Consider the following 22,589-nt stretch of genomic DNA (forward strand, 5'->3'; position numbering starts at 1 on the left):
TGTACAGAAATTTTCATGGCGTTTGACTGAGTAAACAGGGCTCTGCGCTCCTGCGCACGCGAGATTAAATAACCAGGTTGGGTCCGTTCAACCTTTCTCCCGCTGCTTTCAGGAACGCACCAATCACGAAAACCCGTGGCACTTAAATTGACGTCCACACACTCACAAAGAGAAGGCACTCTTCCTCTTGCACAGGTCAACGTCCGGTTCACTTCGGTGGTGCAAATCTTCCTAAAGTCGAAGCCCTTAGGACCCTCCGAGGTTGAAGCGACAGGAGGACGCCTGGTCCCCGTCGGTAATCCGGCGTCGGGCGCTCGTTGAATAGTGGCGTCTCGGACCCGCCACAAAGGGGCCCCCACGATGCGCCGTTCGTGGTCGAAGAAGGCAGGACCACTTCGATTACCGCCGAAAGAGCAATGTCGCGCGACGTCTTCGTCAATCCCTCGGTGCGGCATTCTCGGCAATGATGATGGTGATGATGATATCTCTATTTTGCCCAAAATTTGGTGAAATGAGGAAGGAGAAGTGGGAGGCTTCCTGAATTCCTCCCCCTCAGATGGCGGCCTGCAGCCCTTGGGCGCGAGCGGCATCTTCGGCCAGTTGGACGACCTTAACCTATATTTCGGGGTCGGAGCTAAGCAAACAGTCTCCCACTGCTCCGCACTGGTGATTCGAAAGCATGCTCGTATAGTTCGGGGCTGAGCATCACAAGCCCAAATCATGTGAGTGAGTGTGGCTTGCTGGGTGCACCACTTGCATTGGTCTTTATAAAGGTCGGGATAAATGTGGCTCAATACTGCAGGATTGGGGAAGGCATTAGCCTGCAGCTGACGCCAGGCTACAGATTGACGTCTGTTGAGGGTGGGATGCGTTGCGGGATATTTCTGGCGCTCCATGCGATAGTGCTGAGCGATGTCCCGGTAGGTCACCAGCCTGTCCCTGTAGCCCCCTGGTCCGAGCCAGCAGCGTCGTCAGGGCAATCCCGGGAGCTGAAACCTCGGGCTGCCTCGTGTGCTTGTGACTTGCCTCGCCGGCGGGTGCTTAAAGCGGCTTGTGTCCAGCAGCAGCGTCTTTCGCCTCCGCGTCATTGCATACAAAGCTGGGTCGCTGCCCGTCGATGAGGGGCGGGGGGAACTGGTGAAAGCCGGATGACGGGAGGATTGGGTGATTGAACCCGATAATATTGCAGACGATCTTCGCAATACCAGTACGCCGATCGTAACACGGTGAAGCCGACGCCACCCAAAGGACCAAACAGCGCGTATGCTCTCCTCCCCGCGTCTCTCCCGCCGTAAATACGGCGTCTTCTCCAGACGAACACCTTCCCCAATCCTGCAAAACTGAACCTTATCCACCCTTATCTATACCCCTCCCCAGAATGCCCTGCATACGGTGCCCTATATCCACTCTTCCTCACATCCTGCGGGGATGTCGTAAAGACCAGTTTCCTCTTATTTCTTGAAGAGCAGTGAGAGAGGGTGGGGGTGGGGGTGGTGAGCTCAGACCAAGAATTGCACACCGCTGTGGTCAACAGAACTACCGAAGTCGCCACTCGCACAAGCTGGGGGCCACTATACAGACCCTTAGACCACAGAACGCTCAATAAAGTGATTCTTTCTCTCTCTCTCTCCTCACCGCCTTTCTCCTCATGCTTGCTCTGAACCTTCACCTGCTGTCCTCCTTTCACTCTCTACGCTACCACCGTTTGTTTGTTTATTCTCCGCGTTCGCTCTCTTTTATTCTCCCCTGTGCCATGAGTGCCCTGTGTTCATACGCGGAACTAGCCTGACCCAGGTGACCCTCTATATAAATACCAGCAACTTCGTTTTTGGCCAATCCCTCTGTGGGCGTGTGTCAAGTGGTCTTGGGCATGCGTCTGTGGCACGGATATGCATGCCTGGTGTTTCTATTGCCAGGTGCGCCGAAATGTACCAGCCATGATGAAGTATTCTCTGCTTCTTAGGCCTTACAAAAGGCTACGAAACATCGAAAGAAAAACTCCGCTTCCAACTTGCTATCAGAATAAACTCGTGGGCGAGTGGTCATGACTCCCGCCACGGAGTTGCGTTGACCACGACTATCCCGGGACTGGTTCCATGATAATACTTCCTGACAAAGCTCCCCTTCATACGTATTATAATGGAACGTTTAGCTTTAGCAGTATTGAGAGAACCTATAGTGCCAAGTTTCTTCGTGAGTAGTGGTGTTCAACCAATTTTCGGTCAAGAAAAATCGGTCATAAGCCGATTTTGTCTGCGATTGCTAAGAGAGTGGGCTTCGAATGTGAACCACGTAACTGAGTGCTGACAGACGTGTAAATTTCTGCTTTGCAGCGTCCCGGCAGTACTTCGTCTTCCTGAGGAGCCCACTGCAATCCTCCGAAAACAAGGTGACCCACGTGGCGTTCACAAACCAGATACATATCCTTGCCTACAGCTACCGCAACTCCCGCCTTCTCCAAGACGCCATATCAGCCTGCCCCACCCGCGGAACTGAAGTTCCTCCGGTGGCAGAGCACCGAATGGATACTTACGAAGCGGCTGATCAGGCAGTGTACGGGGTCAGCCCCAGGGTTCCTTCTGGTCCCCTCTACGAATCGCCCTATCATTCCGCCCGGCACGGTGCTTCCCATTCCGGATACAAAGCTCACGACGCAGGAAGATCCGCGTATTCGAGTTCTGACTCATCGGGTTACGCTCCGAAGCCTGCTGCCCCGACATACAACACAGTAACAGCTGCGAGCCACGACGGTGCATCCTTGTACCGCCCGTCGCCCGCGTCCAGCCATGCTTATCCAGCAGCAAACGCAGGATACTCTGCTCCGGCCCCCGCTTACGCCGCTGCGCCAGCTGGAAACTACGGCTCAGCACCATCACCCCCGGGTTATAATGCCGCCGCGTCTAGCTACGGTGCCTCGGCAGTCACAGCAGGCTACGTCGGCAATTCGGCAAGTTACGGAGCCACGTCATCTCCTACTTACGGCGGCTCCGACTCCGCATCTGCTGCTCCGAGCTACGGTGGAGCAGCAGCCTATGGTCCGTCCCCAAGTTACGGTGCCGCGTCGTCTCCCGCTTACGGTGGCTACAATGCCGCAACTGTGGCTCCTGCCTACGCAGGAACTCCTTCTTACGGGCCATCTCCGAGCTACGGTGCCACGTCGCCCCCAACTCAAGCAGGCTATGATTCGGCACCTGGTGCTCCTGGCTACAAGGGGGCTCCTGCTTATGGTCCATCTACAGGTTACGGTGCCACGTCTTCTCCGCCTTACGGCGGCCACAATGCCGCATCTTCCGCTGCTGGGTACGGCAAAGATCCCGCCTACGGTCCATCTGCAGGTTACGCCGCGCCTTCGTCGGCTCAACCGGCTACCTACGCTACGCCTTCTCTAAATGCCTACGCTGCTCCTTCTTCCGGGAACTACGGAGCCACCCCCCACGGCGCCGGCACTGCGCCTAGTTATGGAAATGCTGCGCCAGATGCTTACGGTCATGGCGGTGCCGGCTATGCACCTGCCACTGTTTCACCTTACAGTAACGTTCCCGCTTCGGCTTATTCAGCCCCAGCAGGGCATTCCGGTTACGGTGCACCCGCCAAGCTTGGCTACAACAGCGGATCGGGACACAACACCGCCCCCTCTTATTCGCACGGAACCAGCGGACTGAACTACAAACCGGCTCCTGCAGCCTCTCACGTTGCGGCTGCCGCAGGCAATTATGGGTCCACTGACGCGGCTAAATACAACCCCGGGGTTGCAACCTATGCTCCAAACTATGCGGGCTCTCCAGCCGTTCCGAGTTACGCTCCCATGAAACACCACGCGGGCGCCCCTGGTTACAGCCAACCTGTACACGGCGCAGCGCCGGGCAGCTACAACGCGGCTCCATCGAAGGGCCACGGCGCGTATAGTCCAGCGGGCTACAGCGCTGTTGCTCACAGCTCCCAAAACTATGGTTCGGCTCCAGCTGCTGCGTCAGCTTCAAGCTATGGGGGAGCTCATTATAGCCCGCGTGCCTACGGCGCTCCCCCTCCAAGCTACGGTGACACGGCCTCTAAAAGCTACGGCCCTGGTGCAGCCCCGGGGTACGGCTCAGCGCCTTCTCCTGGCTACAAAACTGGCTCAGCTAGTAACTCTGGCAGCGGGTACCCAGCTGCTTACAACGACAGGGCCCCATCCGGCGTCTATAACCTCCAGCCCGCTGGTTACGATGCAGGCCATGGTCATTCGGCACCGAGCTCTGCGCATGCTTCCGGGCCCCAGTACGGCCCTCCTTCGTACGGCACATCGGCTGGGCAGAACTATCAACCAAGCAATGGAGGAGGAGCGTCCAGTGGATCTTACGCCGACGTTACGTACGTGCCTCCATACGCTGTGCCCGACTACTCCCCCGCTTACTACGAGCCCCTGTACCCGAGCGAAGACGAATACGCCCCAGTTATTTCCTACGTGCCGACGTACCCTCCTGAGGAGGAGTACTCAGTCACCGCGCAGCCTTCATACGGCCTCGGAGGAGGTTACGGTGGCAACGGCGCTACGTACTCGCCTCCTGCGTACGCTGTCCCCGCCTATGGCCAAGCCTATGCCCCCAGTGCGTACTCCGCTCCCGATAATTCTCACGGTTCGGCTGGAAACGCCGGATATGACTCGCCGTACGGCACTTATGCCCCACCACCTCCCCAGCACAAAGAAAAGCACTCATACGGGATGCCGTCCAGCCCTGCCTACTCCCCATCCTCTTACGGCTCGCTTAAACCAGCTCCCGCCTACGCCGCGCCGGTCCATACCTCAGTGAACGCAAAGAGGCCTCAGCACGGTGGCGGGGCTATGAATCCATCATACGGCTTTGCTCCAGGAGGCCCGTCGTCGGGAAGTTATGGTCAGGGAGCCAGCAATTACGCAGGCGGTCCCTACGCCCCGGCGGCGAACGCGGCGCCAACCTACAGCCAGCGACCGCCCGGAGGAAGCGCTCCGTCGTATGCCTCTGCTCCCGGGGGAAGTCATGGAACTCCATCGGGCATGTCCTATGGACCCGCAAGTTACGGCGCCGCCCTTTATTCGAAGCCCGCACAGCCGTCCAACGGATTCTCTTCCGCTCCCAAATATCCCTCCACTTTGCCTTACGACAAAAAACCCTCCCCGGGTTACAACTCTCCTGCTTCACAGGGTGGGTCCTACGCAACCAGCGGATACGGCCCCGCAAGTTACGCTGCCGGTGACCCCAAAGCGCTGTCTCATGGAGCAGGACAGCCTTACGCGCAGCCGTCGCGCAATACGCCAGGCTATAGCAACGCACCCGCGTCCGGCGCTTCGTACGCTCCTCCATCCCATTCAGCTCCGTCTTACGGTGCAGGAGGCCGCGACTCCGCCCACCCGCCCGTAAGTTACACTCAGCCGGCTCGCGGCAGTGGCACTTACGCTGCGCCAACGTCGCCTACCCCGTACGCTGCTGCTGCAAGGCCCCAGTCTAACTCAGCCGCATCCAACTACGGTGGCTCTCGCAATAACGCCGCTTCGTATGCGACGACGGTCGCGTATTCAGGCAATGCCGCTCCCGACACCTCCTACGGCATGGCTCCTTCTTATCGCTCACCGTCCAAGGCTACCGACGAGTCGCACGGTGACGGCGCGTCTTATAGCGCGCAACCGAGTGCATCGCATTCCGGTCCGGCTTACGGAAACCAGGAAACTTACACGCAGCCATCGTACGAGGATTCGCATTCGTCACAGGGCTACACGACGGCTTCTTACGGCGCCACCCAGTACACAACCATGGGGTCCAGTGGCCCTTCTTACGGCGCTACTTACGCCCCCGCAGCTCACAGCGAACCAGTGTACTCGCAGTCGGCCAGTAACGCGGCATCCAAGGGTCAGCCTACGTACTCAGCCCCGGCTGGAAACAGCGAACATCATGGAGCCACTTACGCCCCACCCTCGTACGCTGCGCCAGCTTATAGCCCGACGAACGCGCCACCGTCCTACTCCGCACCATCATACGGTGCTTCGCAATCGCAGCCTGCGTACGCGGGTCCGCAGTACCCTTCCTATTCTGCAGCGGTCACCGCGGCACCATCGTACGCTCAAATGGTAAATGCTCTCTCGTCACCGTATTACGGAGTGAGGCCATACAACCCGACTATGTCGCCACCAATCTACGCCGCCGCGTCGCACGCCCCTCCAGCATACGCCGCTCCGAGCTACGCCCGGCCCTCTTACGTCGTCTCATACGCCCCGCCCGCAAACTTCGCGCCACCGTACCACGGAGCCGCAGCTTCGCCTTCTTACAAGCAGCAGTCATACGGACCGTCCTATGCGCCTCCTGCTTACGCGGCTCCAGCCTACGCCCAGCCGCCTCCCTATAACCAACCTCAGTACGCTATTCCTGCGTACACTGGGGCAACATACGCTCCACCCGCCTACGTTGCCCCCGCCTACGGTCAGCCTGCTCACGTGCCTGGTGAATATTCAGCGCCGCATTACGCGCCTAATGTGCAGCCAACTTACGACAATCCGACGTACGCTTCTCACGCGGAGAACCCGTCGTACTCTGGCCCACAGTACGTGCATCCCGCCTATCACCCTGTCGTGTACGACGCGTCGTATGCGCCGCCAGTCAATTACGCGCCTCAGTACGACGTCCAGTACGTACCGCCAGCCTACGCAGCCCCTCCACCTCCCCAGCCCTCGTACAGCGCGCCCTCCTCGTACGTGGTTTCGTACGCCCCGCCTGCCTATTCCGCCCCTTCTTACGTTCAACCAGCTTACAATGAGCAACCTTACGCCCCGACCTATGCTCCACCGGCTTATTCGGCACAGTCGCCCCAAAAACCAGCTTACAAGCAGCCTTCGTACGGTGCCTCCAGTGCTCCGCTACCTTATAGTGCGCCTGTTTATGCGCAGCCTTTGTACAACCAGCCAGGGCACCAGGGAATGGCTCCGTATGTAGCAGGCGCTCAGCACGCTGCTTCGCACAGTGGCTACGGCGCTGCACCGACCACTCATGTCAGATATCCACCGAAGCAGCTTGCTCCCCCTTACGCTGGAAACAAACAGCCCATGCATCCGAACTATCCGCAACCCTCTGTGACTGTGGCTTACAGTTTACCAGCGTACCCGCTTCCCTCGTACTATTCTCCGGCCGTGTACGCCAACGTTAAGCCCAGTCACGGGGCTCCAGCTGGCCCGGTTGGTGGCTATGGGTCAGGACAACCAAACTATGGTCCTGCACCCCAGCATGGCTTGGTTTACGGCGCCCCCCATCCACACACCGGCTCTCACGCGGCTCCCCTTTACGGTCAGCCTCATCCATACAACGCAGCAGGGCACTCGCACGTGACGTCAGCGCCGTCTTCTTACACTGCGCACTACGGGGTACCTGGTGGCCAAGGATCCAGTGCCGGCAGCGCAAATTACGGGAGCGCAACTGGAGCCGCAGGCTCGTATGGGCAAGGGGCGTCACAGCAGGGCGCGTATACCACCGCGTCATATCCGGCTGCCACTCCGACATACGGGTCAGCTTACACCACGGCTTCGGGGCAGTCAGAGCACACGACGTACGACTCGTCCTCCTTCACCACGTACGCCGCTGCATCCGGCCAAGGGGACTACACCACCGCTGGTTACCCGACTGACGGCACGTACGCGCCCAGCTACTCTCAGCAGTCGTTCACCACGTACAAAACCCCCGCGACCACTTACTCTTCAGCGCCGGTTTACCGGGGTCCCGTGTACGAACGTCCCGGAAACACACCAGCTGCCTATTCCGGTCCAACGTACGCGCCACCCAGCTACCCGGCACCTACTTACTCACCGCCGTCTTACAACACGCCGAGTCACTCCCCTCCCACTTACTCTGCTCCGGCCGCGTACAGCCCCGGTGAACACTCCGCGGCCACCCACGCCACCCCGGCCTACTCGGCCCCCAGCTACGCGCCTCCTTCCTACGGCCCGTCGTCTTACAACGCACCGAGTCACTCCCCTCCCACTTACTCTGCTCCGGCCGCGTACAGCCCCGGTGACCACTCCGCGGCCACCCACGCCACCCCGGCCTACTCAACCCCCAGCTACGCGCCGCCTACTTACTCACCGCCGTCTTACAACGCGCCGAGTCACTCCCCTCCCACTTACTCTGCTCCGGCCGCGTACAGCGCCGGTGAACACTCTGCCGCCACCCATGCCACCCCGGCCTACTCGGCCCCCAGCTACGCGCCGCCTTCTTACGGCCCGCCGTCTTACAACGCGCCGAGTCACTCCCCTCCCACTTACTCTGCTCCGGCCGCGTACAGCACCGGTGACCACTCCGCGGCCACCCACGCCACCCCGGCCTACTCGGCCCCCAGCTACTCCCCGCCTGCCTACGAGGCGCCATCGCACGGTGAATTCAATCCCAGCTACTTCGCTCCGGCCAGTATGACTACCGCCGCCTACTCTGGAGCAACTTACTCGCCATCGGGCTACTTGGCACCGGGCTACTCACCGCCGCAAGCTCCCTCCGGGCCCAGCTACGGACAGGGTGCCGGCCCTTCGGCCTACTCAGCAGCTAGCCACGCGCCCCCAACATATTCCGGGCATCCGTACGGTGGAGCCACACACCCGACCCCGGTTTCCCCGGCGCCTGACTACGGCACGGCGACGCAGCCCCCCGCCATACTTCCCTCTTACGGAAGGTCAGCGCACACGAGCGCCAAAGCGCCCCCACAGTACGCACCTGCGAAGGACGTGGAGGCCATGTACGCGGAGGCCCATTCCATCGAGGGCCGCTACAAGCCGCAGTGTCCGCAGCCACTGATCGGCTGTCCCGTGTGCACGAAGAAGCTACCCGAGGAGCTTCTGAAGAACGTCTGCAACTACGACCTCGGTGAGTGAACGCCCACGCGTGCAGCCGCATTGGGTGGGCCGCATGGAATAAAAAAACGCGGGAAGCATGCAACTGGGCAACGGCCTAAAAATTTAAGCCAGAGAAAATAAACTCTTTTCTTTTCAGACACGAGGGCTGCTGGGGCGAATAAATATACGCAGCATACAATTACGTAGGTTAGATTGGAATGTCAATCCGGTAGAAAATAAGCGGGCATTGATAGGTGCGTACTATTAAATTTAAATTAATCTTTCTCGTTACAATTTTGTAGATTTTATGCACGGCGCGAAATGCATATAATGCTGCTGCCGAGTTCAGCGTGGAGAAGCATGCGAAATATCTTGCGTCTTTAATAAGGGGAATTTGTGAAGTATTCCAGGCGTATTGTCCAATACTGGGACAGCAACGATAGCCAGACGGCATGTTTTACCGCCCTCTCTTAACTAGAGGTCTGCAAGCCTCCTTTCATACCCATAAAACATAAGAATGCTCCTTTTCTTACCTTTATGCCGGATAGCGCCTTCGGTGGTTTTATTGCGGAGGCGACCAACGCCGTAACATGGTAACTGAAGAAGCGCACTGCTACGGTGAGACATGGGGAGCTCCATCGCCACAGCAACACGGAGCGACTCATCTAAGATATCGCCGGTGATGTGCGCGCCGCACGATGTAAACGTCATTTGGGGCCAAATCACGTCAGCGCCGTGAAATCGTGTTTCGAAGACAAAATTATAATTCAGCCGTGGAATTAGGACATTTCAAAAGACGTTCCTCGACATCGGCGCGGATTCCGGCATCACGTTTGTCAACTGCCTTTGATTAGTGGTTAATCTTCAGTCCTATGCTGTCAGAAGAAGTAATTTCGCTATAATATCGACGGAATGTTTTCAAAACGTGTCTATGTCGTGGCAGTGCAGTCGGACCATTTCCGCAATTGCTTATCGACTAATCATGTGCCAATTTCGGACTTGTTGGATTTAATGCCTGTGCCCGTCTAAGTACGCCGTTTTCTCCTGTTGCAGTCGCTGAGGGTGAGGTGATCCATCCGCCTCAACCAGGAAGAGGCAAGTATACCTTAGCTGGCTACGTGGGAGTGCTGCCAACCGCCCCTGTAAGGGCTCGAGAAAGAAATGGTGGAATTACTCGGCATACATTGAAGCCGGCTCGAGAGCATGAGCTTTGTGTTAACATGAAATCAACGCACAACTTCGCTTTCTTCTAATCACGTTACCCGAAGTGTTGAAGGGGTGACCGCTCCCAAAACCGCTCTCAACACGTCCTATTGGCCGAATCGCCCGTGATGGCTCTTCCGCATAACGATGGCTGTTGCTGCTGTAGGTTTACCACGTCAATACGAAAATTCGGCACACATTTGGTGCCAGTCACCCACCTCTACACAAGGTTGTGGATTCTAGTATCTTTCGCTTCAGCTGCAAACATGCGAACAGCTAGCCGGCGCCCCCTAAATTACTACATCGTTCTAAAAATATGCCTGGATTTTCCGGTATCTGAACACTTCTTTCTTTTTTAGAGAATTTTGCAGTTGGTAAAATGACTTTCCGACAGAACGACAAGGATAAAAACTGTTGTTGATTCCTCTGTCATAGGAATCACTAAAACATGCAAGTGAAATGTGCAGCGAAATCTGCAGCTGAGCATGATTTGCGGTAGGCGGCTGTCTTGTGAGTGTACTTGGCATTTCCGTCATTTCCGTGACGCATATGACGCTAGTGAAATCTTGGGGTATCGCGGCAGAAAACACTTTCGTGTTAAAATATAAAACCCGGAAACACACAACCCTAAATATAACGGACTCTTTAGTACTAAAGGTCGCTTCCCCGCAAGAAGACTCTGTGTGCAGGGGTGCACCCTTCACAGGCCGCTTGCTTCGTTGAACCGTCCTTGAACCGTTGACCTCATACCGTCACGGAAGTGACGGTATGACGTCAGCGAAATCTTCGTGTATCCGGGCATAAAATACTTTCGTGTTAATATGCTTTCAAATAGAACGATAAGCATAAATACCACTGGGCAATGGGCTCGCGCAATCGATGCGCCATTTACCTTTGAGCACTTCGCCACGTCGCTGGAACGGGAGCGAAAACTTATTTCTCGCAGTACTGCTGATTCTGGCGCTCGCATGTGAACACGCGCAGCCGAGCAATGTTCACTTTCACGCACTCGCAGGAGTGTGCACGAATGGCCTGCGACCAGCGCGTGTTCCTTGTCCTTGCAGGCTACGGCGGCCTCTGCTCCGACATGTGCGTCGGTGAAGTCTTTCACGGAGGCCAAAACTACAACGTGATGGAGAGGATCCGTTTTTCCCTCAGCAAGTACTGCACCTGCGAAGCTGCATCCAAAAGTAAGTTCTGTGCAAAGGCGCACATTTAGATTATGGGGTTTAATGCGCCGAAGCTATGAGGCGCGCCTTAGGGGAGTGCTCCGGATTAGTTTTGACCCCTTAGGTATCTTTAACGTGCGCGGAATCTAGACACACGGGGGTTTTCGCTTTTTGCCTCCATTTACAAAGCAGCCACCGCGGCCGGTATCGAACCACATTAGTCACTTGCTGACAAGCAGCTGCTACTATCGCCAGAAGGACCAGAAAATTCACTGCTGATGTCGCATATCTCATTAAATGCACTATCTGCTGCAGTAAATGTAACGTCCAAACTGAAACGCCCTATAGGGTTCGGTTTATTAATCACAGCTCTCACAAAAGCCTTCATTCGTCACCCTTTCGAAACATGGCAACGCGCCCGGTATTTTATTTGTATACCTTAAGGCCACAATCGTGGAATCTTGTTTCTCAAGCCATCTCCACGATAAGGTTCCCCACACTTCGCGTCTTTTGTTACTTTTCCGACGGATGGAGACTGTCTTTATTGCCCTGGGAGAAGTCTAGATGGTTAACGAACTAGCTTCTTTCCAGTCCCCTGGTGCCGATGTAATATCGGGAAAATCTTACGGTGGCTTCCACTTACTTGTGAGTCCTGTGCTAAATTGTGCCCAGGATTGATACTGTTACCGATGTATTGCTACGTATGACTGCATGGCCATGAAAGTGAGCACTCATGTTCTATAAATACGGTGTACCGATTTGTGAAGCTGTTGTTCTTTGAGTTGCAATGAGTTGCGAGTTCATTATGGTCAGAGGGAGTAAGTTTCACCAATATGTGGTTCCTATTAATTTAAAAGACGCGACACACAAAGCGAGACAAACATTTTTCTAAGCAGAAAAGTGTCGGGCAGTGCAGGACAGGAGCGGGTGGCGGTCAGTAGGAGAGATCTTCGTTCTGCAGTGGACGAAGACCTCTGATAGGCCGTTAATGATGATGATGATGGTGGTGGGTTCTCCCCCATTCATTCTCTGCCTCGCATTCCGCCTTTGCATCTCGCCAGGCTTCACGAAGGTGATCGTGTTCAGCTACCGGCACAATTGGCGCGCACACGGCGGCTCCCACGGCCAGCTGCTTCTGGACGACAAAACGGTGGTGGTGCCGCTCACCAACGAGGCTACCGCGGCGGTCAAGGCGGCCGCCAACAAGTGCCCCAACAACAACCGGTACCCCATGAGGGGCCGCGCCTACTCGGACGCCGCATACGCGGGTCCCGCCGGCTGTCCGGACCCGTTCGACGAATCATGCCCCTACTGCCCCGGCAGCGTCGCCTCTGAGGGCCTCGCCGACGACCTGTGCACCTCGGAATACGGTGAGCGAGGACCGTTGTAGGTTATACATGACTACGACTTCTCACTTGTGGAACCTGAACATGAAAGGCACAAACCGTTTCAATGTCACTGTTTTGGATGGGCGCGAGACGGTGCAGAGTTAATGCAACGCACCATGGTAAATCAGTGGCAGCGAGAGCAGTCGGGACTTCTTTGGCAACCTATTGGAACCTTCTTGATGCCGGAAAGACCCGTTGCGAACCTAGGGGACTTTGAAGCGTCCGGCACCCTGCAACCCCCCCCCCCTCCCTCCCTGCACGCTGCCAAGCGGGCGCGCTCTTGCGGTTCGGCAGAATCCGAGTGTGGTATTAAACGGCCGCGCTTCTTTGAGCCCTCTGGGGGTAACAATGACCACTTGTACTTCCAGCTCTTGCCTGTTAACCCTTTCGGCCCTGGCGTCCTATGAGTTAACAGACTCCTAGCAATTTGAGAATACAACCAAAAGAGCTAGTTTTCTGCGCAATGGTTCTTCAAGGATGCATGTATCAATAGATATCACCATTGTTCGTTTTTTGCTAAAACTGAATGCTAGAAAGAGGAAGGCATTGCAGTTAAGACCAAACTGACGTCAGGGTGACCCCAAGGACCGAAGTCCTGGTTTGATGACCTGTCTATAAATCCAGAAATAATTGCGCTACCAGCCTATTGTATGTGGGCTGGCTGCTTTCCAAATTTTAGAAAACCAAGCAAAAAACTTCTGCTGTAATTATAAATTTTAATTGCTTTATAACATAATTAAATGTCATGCTTGTAAATCGCTAATTACTTGCATGACAAGCTTACTTTTTCGTTTGTAAGCTTAAAGGGTCCAAATCTTAAAGAAAACATACAGATTTTTTTTTTTTCATGAGAAGAAAAGATTCAGAGCAGAAAGGGTTAAAATGCCTCAGGAGCAAGTGGCAGCGCAAAATTTGTGCGCACACTCCAAACATTCCGAAAACTACTTTATTGATGTCCGCTCACTACCAGGGGGAAATTTCTGCCGCAAGGGCTGTGAAATTACTACTTCAAGCAAGTGGTGTTCACGATATGCTCTAATGTTCTGGATTTTGAGTGACTCCCATTCTCGCTAAGCGCGTTCTATTGCCGTCTCAACACTTTTCGAATGTTCTAACCTGCCTTTGAACCAATCTGTTTGCAGCTTCGGTTGTTGCCATTGGTCTGGATTACCGGAAGATGGCCGAATACAAAAACGGTCTGTATTACTCGTTTTCTCTTTATTCAAGAAGACCGCTTCTCTTTTACCGAGACAAGAAGCTTCGTGATGATAAGCGATGGGTAGTGCATCGTCGGTGTACTCTGTTATTTTCTTTTCCTTTTTCGTGACCTACCGTAACTCTGTAAATGCAAGAATGCAACTGCAGTATTAATATTTTCATGAACACAAAGCGTATACAGTTTTCTTAAGGCAATTTAGGAGGAGGAGGAGGAGGAAAAACTTTATTGTGAGCCAGGTGATGTGGGAGTGGCTCCTCAGTCCAGGAGACCATGGGACGACCTTGCTGTCTCAGCCCTGGACACCAGGAGTTGCTGTGCATCCAAGCCGGCGCTGGTCGTCAGGTTCTCCCACAGCTCAGGGAGGGGAAGGGAAGTGGGTAAAGGTGGGAGGGCTGGGTTGTGTGCGCACCCCAAGATCATGTGTATGAGGGTACATGGGTTAGGGCAGAATTTACATGTGGCAGGGTATTGGGTGGGGTACATCCGATGTAGCCAAGTTGGGTGAGGAAAGGTGTTTGTTTGAAGCCTCCGGAGTATTACTTCTTCTGTTTTAGTAAGCTGCGGGTGAGGAGGGGGAAAATGTTGTCTTGATGTGCGGTAATGTTGGGTGATGTCTTGAAATGTGAGCAGGGGAACGAGACTTGGTGGTTCCTCAGAGGCTTGGGAGGAGAGTTCGCAGGCTTGTCTATGGGCAAAATTATTGCCCGTTAGTGAGGAGTGTCCCGGGGTCCACACAATGTCGATCTTCCTGTTGGGGGCGTGTTGAGCCAGGAGGTTCCACGTAGTTGAGGCCACGTAACCCGATAAAAAGCTGCGACAGACGGCTTGACAGTCAGTAATTAGAATTGTGGCGGGTGTTTGAGTGATGGCGAGGGCCACAGCAAATTCTTCCGCGGCCCAGGTAGATGTGGTCTTGATTGAGGCGCAGGGGATGATCTTGTCTTTAGTGGTTGCTACGGCTAAGAAATGGGACGTATTGGAGTAAGGGCTGGCATCTGTGTACAAAACGTTAGAATTTTTTCCGTAGATTCGTTCTTGGGCTTGGCTACGGGCGTCTCGACGACCGGAGTGCAAAGTGGGATGCATATTTTTGGGAAGAGGGCGGACACGAATGGATTGACGCCAGTGAATATACCTATTACGCGATGACTTGTTATTTGTTTTCATCACAGGAATGTTCACCTGGAAACAGGCTTACCTTCCCGACATTGAGGTCGAGGGTAAGTAGAATATAAGCTTTGCTCTGATGGTTAAGCTGCCAATAAAACTGCGGCAACCGAGCTGAAAGCCGCAGCTGTGTAACGCTGTTTTTTTCTACATTTCAGAAGAACCGGGCTTCGGCAAGAACGTCAGCGTCACCGTGAAAGGTGCCTCACTAAGCCTCGTCTCTTTTCCCAAGGGCTTAGCAGTGGACGCCAGACAGCGGTGAAATGCGCGAACGAAGGGGCTCAGAATTTACCGCTTTTATCCAGTCAAAAAAAAAAAGAGTTGTCTTGGATCTAAGTAGTAGAATAATGGTTCCTAATCAAACAAGGCAGCCAAACTGAATAGCAGAAGGTGTCTGGGGTACTTCGTTTATTTTAAATCGATAGACGCGAGCCTTGCCTTCCTCGTGTTCCGCTGCGCTGTCTCATACGGGCGGTTTGTTGCTCAAACCCCACACTCAGATTACGCCCCTGCCGATGGCTACGGCATGCATTTAAGCTGTAAGTGACAGTCCGTAAGCCTGCTCAAACTATTTTTCCTTTCTGCGCCACAGTGAACGGAACTCCAGGCGAGGCTGCATCACATGGCGAAGGTGGGTCACGAGGCTAGAGAGCCAATTTTCTTTTTGCTTCATTTCTTCTTTTGTTGCCTCATTTACGCGTAAGTACACAGGGCTCACATCGTGAAAATGTGCATGCCGATTACCTAAAGCACGGCCACTCATTTCCGCCAAAAAGGTGGAGATTTGTCAAAGGGTGGCGATCGTTAAAACCCGGTTTTCCTCGCATCCCAAGCTTCCCATTCCCTAAATTTATAAACAGCAAGCATAAATTCTCATACGCATAACACGTGGTTCGCAGAGAATCGGCCGCTGCAGGAAGTCACGCTGGTAACGATATGAATTTTCAAAGTTGAACGTGTTATTATCTCTGGCTTTGCTTTGCACATGCCAGGAAAAATGAAGACCCGTAAAAAAGGCACCTTTCTTTCCGCAACATGTAATAAAGACGGCCTATAGAGACTACAGATATCATTTTTTTCACAGAGTACGCTTCTTTGTTTTGTGGTTAATACTACGGGAGAGTCTGAGAGCTGTGACAAGCACAAAAAAGAATGTTCTGCGGCCAACGCTTACAACATATTTGCGTCAAATAGAAGAAGGCAAAAAAAATTACCGCAAATTACTCTAAATTTGACTGCCAACGCTGTGGTAATTCCTCACGCCGGACACTTTGTTATGCTGCCTTCACCGCATCATAAGAATACTTGTGGTGGAGCACCCTTTAAAGGGGCACTAAGGTGTGTTGGATTTGCTTGTTGCTGCGTTCTGCAGCCCATTATGTGGATACTTAGCGAAGGCTAGAGTCTGAGTTTACCTGTAATGCCCTGAGGGAAGAAAAACACCATGCGCTGTTCGATTCCGCCACTGCAACTACCATAATGATGTAACGTGGATCACAGTGTGTTTTCGCGCTGTCTCGGCGTTTAAGATTTCTGTTTTCACCATTTCGTGGTTATCATCGACTTTTCCTTTATCCACGCATATGGTGTGCAGGTTAAGAATGTTAGAAGTCCGTTACGTTTAGCCGTAAGTATATGCCGCTATGTTCTCATAGCTACGGCCAGCATATCGGCGAAGAGGACCGCATGACGATAAGATCATTTCTAACGCTTTTTTTTTTAAATGCCTGTATATGGGGCCGCAAAATCTGGGAACATGGCCAAAGTTTTCCGTAAGTTATTGTGGTAGGTAATAATACAGCACTTACAACTCTCTTTAGTGGACATTATTGATGATAATCACTGCCTCTGTGTGGCCGAGAAAACAGGAGTCAAGTTGGTCATGTCATCGTAGGCACAATGAAAAGCCGACATCTTCCCCGTTGCAGCCTACATAGTGTTTGTTGAAAAAAAAAATCTACTTCGGGCATGGCGGTGAAAACCTGATGTGCATCAAGGTTAAGGCAATACGGGTATTTCCTTTGATGTTGCCGCCAAACTCGACGAGAATGTGATAACCCCGCAGAGGTCAGCAGCGGCGTGTCCGACTCGTGTCTCACGTACACCGTGAAGGCGCTGTACAACGTCAGCCGTGGCTCGCAGCCCGTGGCCGACAGCTACGACCTGCAGCTCTTCCTCGGCAAGCAGTGCCCCTGCCAGCATCTCAAGAGCCGTGCGTTCTTTTTTCCTCGCTCTTTAACCTCCCACGCGAGCTACTGGAATCGTTTCTTTAAGAATGCGCGCTGAGTGCATATTCATTTATCTACTTTCAAAAATCGAAAACTTTTCGCGCCATATCGACGAGAGAATGATAGCCAAGTCTGTATCATACGTTCCTACGTTACCGGATAAATGGCTGGATTATCGTTGAGAACGTGACCCAACGCGGTATGGTTAAAAAAGTATCATTTCCATTCCAATTGCGACTTCGCATACTTCTAAATGTGTCAAAATATAACTGGTTTATAGTAATGCCCTATCGTTAAAATCTGCTGAGCAATTCCTAGTATTTCCAGCACCGTATTTCCACGATTTTACGCGCACCTTTTTTCTCTAAAACTAGCCTTCAAGTTTGTGTGCGCGTTACAATGGGGGTCAAAACTGAAACCCAGCTTCAAATCGCCCCGCTGTGTCAACATGAATGCAGACTTCTCTCAGAATCCAACTCAGTCTAATCCAAAATAATCCGTCAACGTCACGCGAGTGAATTTTGACGTACCCATTTCTCGATGGGCATACCTTAACCAGCTGTTCCACATATTTATTTCTGAAATATTTTTTTAGATGAAGTTATTTTTTCAAATTTTCATGATAAAAGTTACGCGCGCGTTATAATCGGGGACGCGTTACAATCATTCAAATATGGTAATCTCAGTAATCTTCGCATTGCGGCTACAGCTTTTCTCCCATTGAAACGCACGGTCGGCACCTCCGGGTTCGCGCCTAAACGCGCTGTGCCACGAATAAGGAGGCGGACCCAGTGGCTCGAAGAAACGTGTCCAGCCTTGTTCGGTGAACTAATACGCGTTCTTGCTCGACATTGACCCGCAGAGTTGCCCGGCTACGCTGTCCTGGTGGCGGATAAGCAGTCCAAGCTGTCCGGCGGAGTGCTGCAGCTGGGCTCCGGCGTCAAGCTGTACCCGCTGCCTTACGGCACCCACACCCTGCCTGTGTGCGCCCCCGACCAGCCTTCCCGGGCCTCGGGCGGCGCCCATAGCGCGCTGCCACCGCCCGAACTCGAGATACCCGTGGCCGACGACGCGCAAGGTGAGGCACCCGCAGAACGTCTGTCTCCAAGGGTGAAGCTCACGAGAGGCACGGGGATGGGAGGCAAGCGGAGGCCATAGAAAACACCGTAATGCACTCACACGCCCTAATTAAAACTAGGGCGAAGTTTTGCTTCTCTTCGCTAGCGTTGTCTATTAAACATGTCACCACGACACAAGCTTAGATACATGGCGAAAAATTTTAAATTACATATTGTGAGCGTCCTTGGTCATTACCCCGGTTGGCCGGTTGGCCCAACCATTCTGCATGTGCGGTGTGTGGACTACCTGCCGTGCTTTACTCTTTGTCTGTACAGGTGCTCCAAAAACTAAATGGAGCACGGGTTGGAGATTTTGATGGTATTTCTCCGCCATGTGCCTAGCCAGCAACCTCTAAATGACTTTTCAAGAAAGTCACTCTATATATTTATGCTGGCAGCCGCATAAAATAGAAATGATTAGAATTTCACGAAGCCGTGCTCAGTTTACTTTTTGGGACACCTGTACATCGTCATCACCGCCGGCTGACTCGCCAGCTCTTCGGCATCATGGTGTGTGTGCTCGCTTGTTCTCGGCTCGAGCGCTTCAATAAAAGGCCGCTCTAATCGTCAGCCTCTCGACTGAACCTTCGCCTCTCATAATTTCGTCCTTATTCTTGTGTCTTGTTTTAAAAAAAGTTCCCTCCTCCTCCCCTCCTCTTAGCCGCTGAAACCGATAGGCGGAGTGCACGCTATCAGGCAGTTTCTCAGACTGCCCCCTGGGCTTCTTCAGCACCGCACCGAACGCTGCGTCGGCGTGCACGTCTCACCACCGCCGAGGTGGCCAATAATTCTGTCGGCGACCTTTCGCATGATGTAAAAATGTGGCCCCACCATTGCTCAAGGCAAACTAACGTTACAAGAAAATGTATATACTCACCTACGATGCCTGGAAGAAATATTTGGGCAATCATTTTAACCAAACTGCGTCGTGTCCAGTAATTAATGTCTATGACGTAACTTAGAGTTTTTTTTTATCTTCGTTACGTGGTGAAACATGTGCTACGTATCCTCCTAAAAGCTTCAATGGCTGGTAGCGCCAGTTCATAAAAGTTGGCTGCCCTTTCTTAGCTTTGACCGACGTAGGACAGAGCCGCGGAGTGAATCAGTTTATGTCAAGAGTTTACACTTCATGGCCGCCTTTGGCATATGCGACGAGAAGTACTGGGCACAGTTCACGCAAGGTACGCAACACAATACGTGCGAGCCGCGTTGTTACTTTACTTCGAGCGTGAAAGTAGAAGGTGAGGATGGAGATGTTTTTTGGCGGCTACACAAATAACGCCGTCAAACGTAAGCCGTGCAGCACACATCTGTGTCTACTATGCACATCGTTCATAACCGGTACGCCAAGTGACCGCGAAGGTACCACGAGTACGGGGCTCACCTCAGGGCGTAGCTGCTCCTTGACACTGAGAAAGGCACACAGCTCTTAACGCGTCCCTTGGAGTAATGTAATGATTTAAAGTCGAATTGATACAGGTGTTCTGTAATTTCTCCAATGTAATACAATAATAGCTTGTAGCAGCGTCCGCATCGCTCCACCATCCATGCGGTTAAAAATTTGCTCGAGACACGCCACTGGAAAAAAAAGGACGTCTCGTAGCATCGGCCACTCATTCTAGAGTAGAGACGGTTTCATGGATCGCCAGTATTTTCTTTAAGAACGACTGGTTATGAAGGTTTCCTGTGATTTTTCAAACGCAGCGCATGGTTGGTTCATATATCGGTTCTAAGATACCCTGCTGTCCACAGTTCTTGGCGAACAGCATCCGAAATAATATTGCAAGTGGAACTTCACCCGCCGCGGTGGCTCAGTGGCTAAGGCGTTGCGCTGCTGAGCACGAGGATGCGTGTTCGATTCTCGGTCGCGGCGGCTGCTTTTCTGATGGAGGCGAAAAGCAAAAATGCCCCTGTATACGAGATTTCGGTGCACGTTAAAGATCCCCAGGTCGTCAAAATTAATCCGGAGCCTTCCACTACGGCGCGCCTCATCACCTGCGTTGCGTCGGCGCGTTAAACCCCCCAATCAGTCAATCAATCGAAAGTGGAACTTCACTGCGCCAGCTGTGGGTGTGACGGCACAGAAGTATCTTTAAGATTTCTTCCTCACAGTTTTGTCACGTGACCGAAAGAGAAGAGGTAATCCCAGAAAACCCTGATCCTGATATATGCAAGACGCACCCCCTTCTTTCCCTCCTACTTAGATCATACTAACACTATTGCTACGCTATACAGGGAGCACCTGTTGAACAGGGAAAAAAGCAGGTCAACATGCTTTTTCTATTCGTTTCGTAGTGGTGAGAAGCTGTTGTGTGGTACCTAGCTGGACACGGCGTGCGAGGACAGAATTACGTTTTCAGCCAAGTTGGCCTCGCTTTAAGTGCTAAACCGGCAAGGTTTCACCTCTAGTTGTCCTGGTGGCTTTTCTGGCGCCGTAGGCATAAAAATCGTTGCGTGACTCGATAACTCAAATATTGACGTCATTTTAGTGCAATAATCGCTTTAGTTCACGATGTAATGTGTTTTGCTCATGAGCAAAACACGTCTAGTATACAGAGTATCGCAAGGCATCAGGATATAACCACCGTGGGCAACATGGCATGGCATGGACAACAAGCAGCATGGCATGCATGCGTCCTGGTAAAAAGGTAAATCTTTCCTAGTGTCTGCAATATGAAAGAGCGTTTACTAGCCCACGTGATCGCTTCAGGATAGGCACGACTGAAATAATGAATGAATGAACGACTTTAATTAGAAATAGGCCTGAGGCCCTGTGCGATTATTGGGAGATGAGGAAAAGGGAGACGAAAGCCTCAATGAAAGTCTTATGCACCCTATTAAACACAACTTGTTGCCCGTTTTCAGGCCCTAGTAGGGTTTGCAGACAGCTCTACACTGCTTTGTAAAGACCACTGGCAAGTGAATAAATTTTGACGCGTTTGAGAAGTGTAGCATGGGAGCGCAGGCGCTCCAGCTTCTCTGTATTCGTAAGTGGTGGTGAGCAATAGGCTACCAGCTGTTTTTGGCCACTTTTAAATGTCTGACATGACGATATTATGTGAAACAAGTTGGGGAGGGCATTAGCGGCACCGAAGAAATTGCACGTAGGTGCGGATGAACTTATATGAGGTACAATTTCCACAAAAGCGCTCTATTGGGCCCTTGCTTGCTCTCTTGCGTTTTGATTTTAAATTTTTTCCGTTGAAACACTTTCTTTTACCCTTTTGTCTAAAGGTCGGGCCTTTTATCCGCCAAACAATAAACAATCAATCATATTTCCTGAAAAGGTTTTTATGCCCCTGTCAAGCTGGCTTCGCTACAGCAGAATAAGTACTCGGGTGAACCCATCTTTTGCTGCTGGGAGCGGTTGTGCGGTTCTATTCTAAACGCGGAGCTGAGCGGCGTAGTATATTAACTACATGTAAAATTTTCGCAAGAAAATTACAGCATTGGAGCGAGCTGAACATGCTAGGAGAGAGGAGGTGTGCGCGTTCTCATATGGGTGAGGCATGGTGGCGCAGTCAAGAAAGTGGGGCGAACAAGACAGCCCCAATTTTATCGCGCCAGGCTCTGCACGTAGCGCCGAAGCTGTCCTATCCAGGCGGGTAGTAGGAACGTGCTCACTGTGAAATTTTACGCTAACCAAGGAAGGAGGACTAAGGAAAGAGAGACGCAAATCCATCGTCCTTGTGTTCTTCTTTACTTAGCCCTGGCTTGTTCAGCACAGAAATTTTTGGCCGCTCAGCGTGACCTAGCTTCAGGAAAGTGTTTCCTAGATTTAAAGTTTGGAAGTCACTGCACGAGAAGAACGTGGGACTCAGCGTAATGCCAAGGCTATAACGGTCTGTTGATGTAAACATCAACGTAAGACGACCTTAGACTGCCATCGCGGAGTTTTCTGGTGGCAAGTTAGTGGCACTGGCAGCAACAGGCGATCAAGTGGAAAAAGGAAATCGCGGGACGCCACCAGAAACCAAAAAATATCATTTGCATCGTGTGCCGCCTGGGATATAATCATGTATCTGCGATCGCATAACACGACAAAAACGTTTTACAATTATTTAGAGTGCCGAGGAGCAGGGATAGAAATATGTGACTACAGGGTGCAGTAATAGAAGCCAGAGTGGCAAGTTGGGGATGAGGCGTTCAGGATGAAACAGATAAAAATATTCGCGAACTCACACTGAACATAGATAAAAAATAATGGGATCAACGGCGTGTATGTACTGCCTCATCACGGCAGTACACGGCGAGGACGCAGACTTTGTTTTGTATG

At 52.6% G+C, this 22,589-nt stretch overlaps 1 protein-coding gene across 2 annotated transcripts in view; it reads left to right on the plus strand.

The window, feature by feature from the left end:
• Positions 1-22,589, plus strand: part of LOC144170589 (uncharacterized) — a 77,226-nt gene that overhangs the window by 39,755 nt on the left and 14,882 nt on the right. The window contains exons 16-25 of one of the 2 annotated variants that reach the window (XM_077700477.1): positions 2,334-8,852; positions 9,875-9,916; positions 11,089-11,214; positions 12,255-12,563; positions 13,724-13,777; positions 14,973-15,020; positions 15,126-15,167; positions 15,560-15,598; positions 17,033-17,179; positions 18,058-18,273. In XM_077700477.1, the coding sequence (XP_077556603.1) occupies positions 2,334-8,852; positions 9,875-9,916; positions 11,089-11,214; positions 12,255-12,563; positions 13,724-13,777; positions 14,973-15,020; positions 15,126-15,167; positions 15,560-15,598; positions 17,033-17,179; positions 18,058-18,273 (7,542 nt within the window). The remainder of the gene's footprint in view (positions 1-2,333; positions 8,853-9,874; positions 9,917-11,088; positions 11,215-12,254; positions 12,564-13,723; positions 13,778-14,972; positions 15,021-15,125; positions 15,168-15,559; positions 15,599-17,032; positions 17,180-18,057; positions 18,274-22,589) is intronic. The other variant, XM_077700476.1, reaches the window with a different exon arrangement.

This window comes from Haemaphysalis longicornis, unplaced genomic scaffold (assembly GCF_048455015.1).
Source record: "Haemaphysalis longicornis isolate Haplotype H1 unplaced genomic scaffold, Haemaphysalis longicornis Haplotype H1 scaffold_2, whole genome shotgun sequence".
Lineage (NCBI taxonomy): Eukaryota > Metazoa > Arthropoda > Arachnida > Ixodida > Ixodidae > Haemaphysalis > Haemaphysalis longicornis.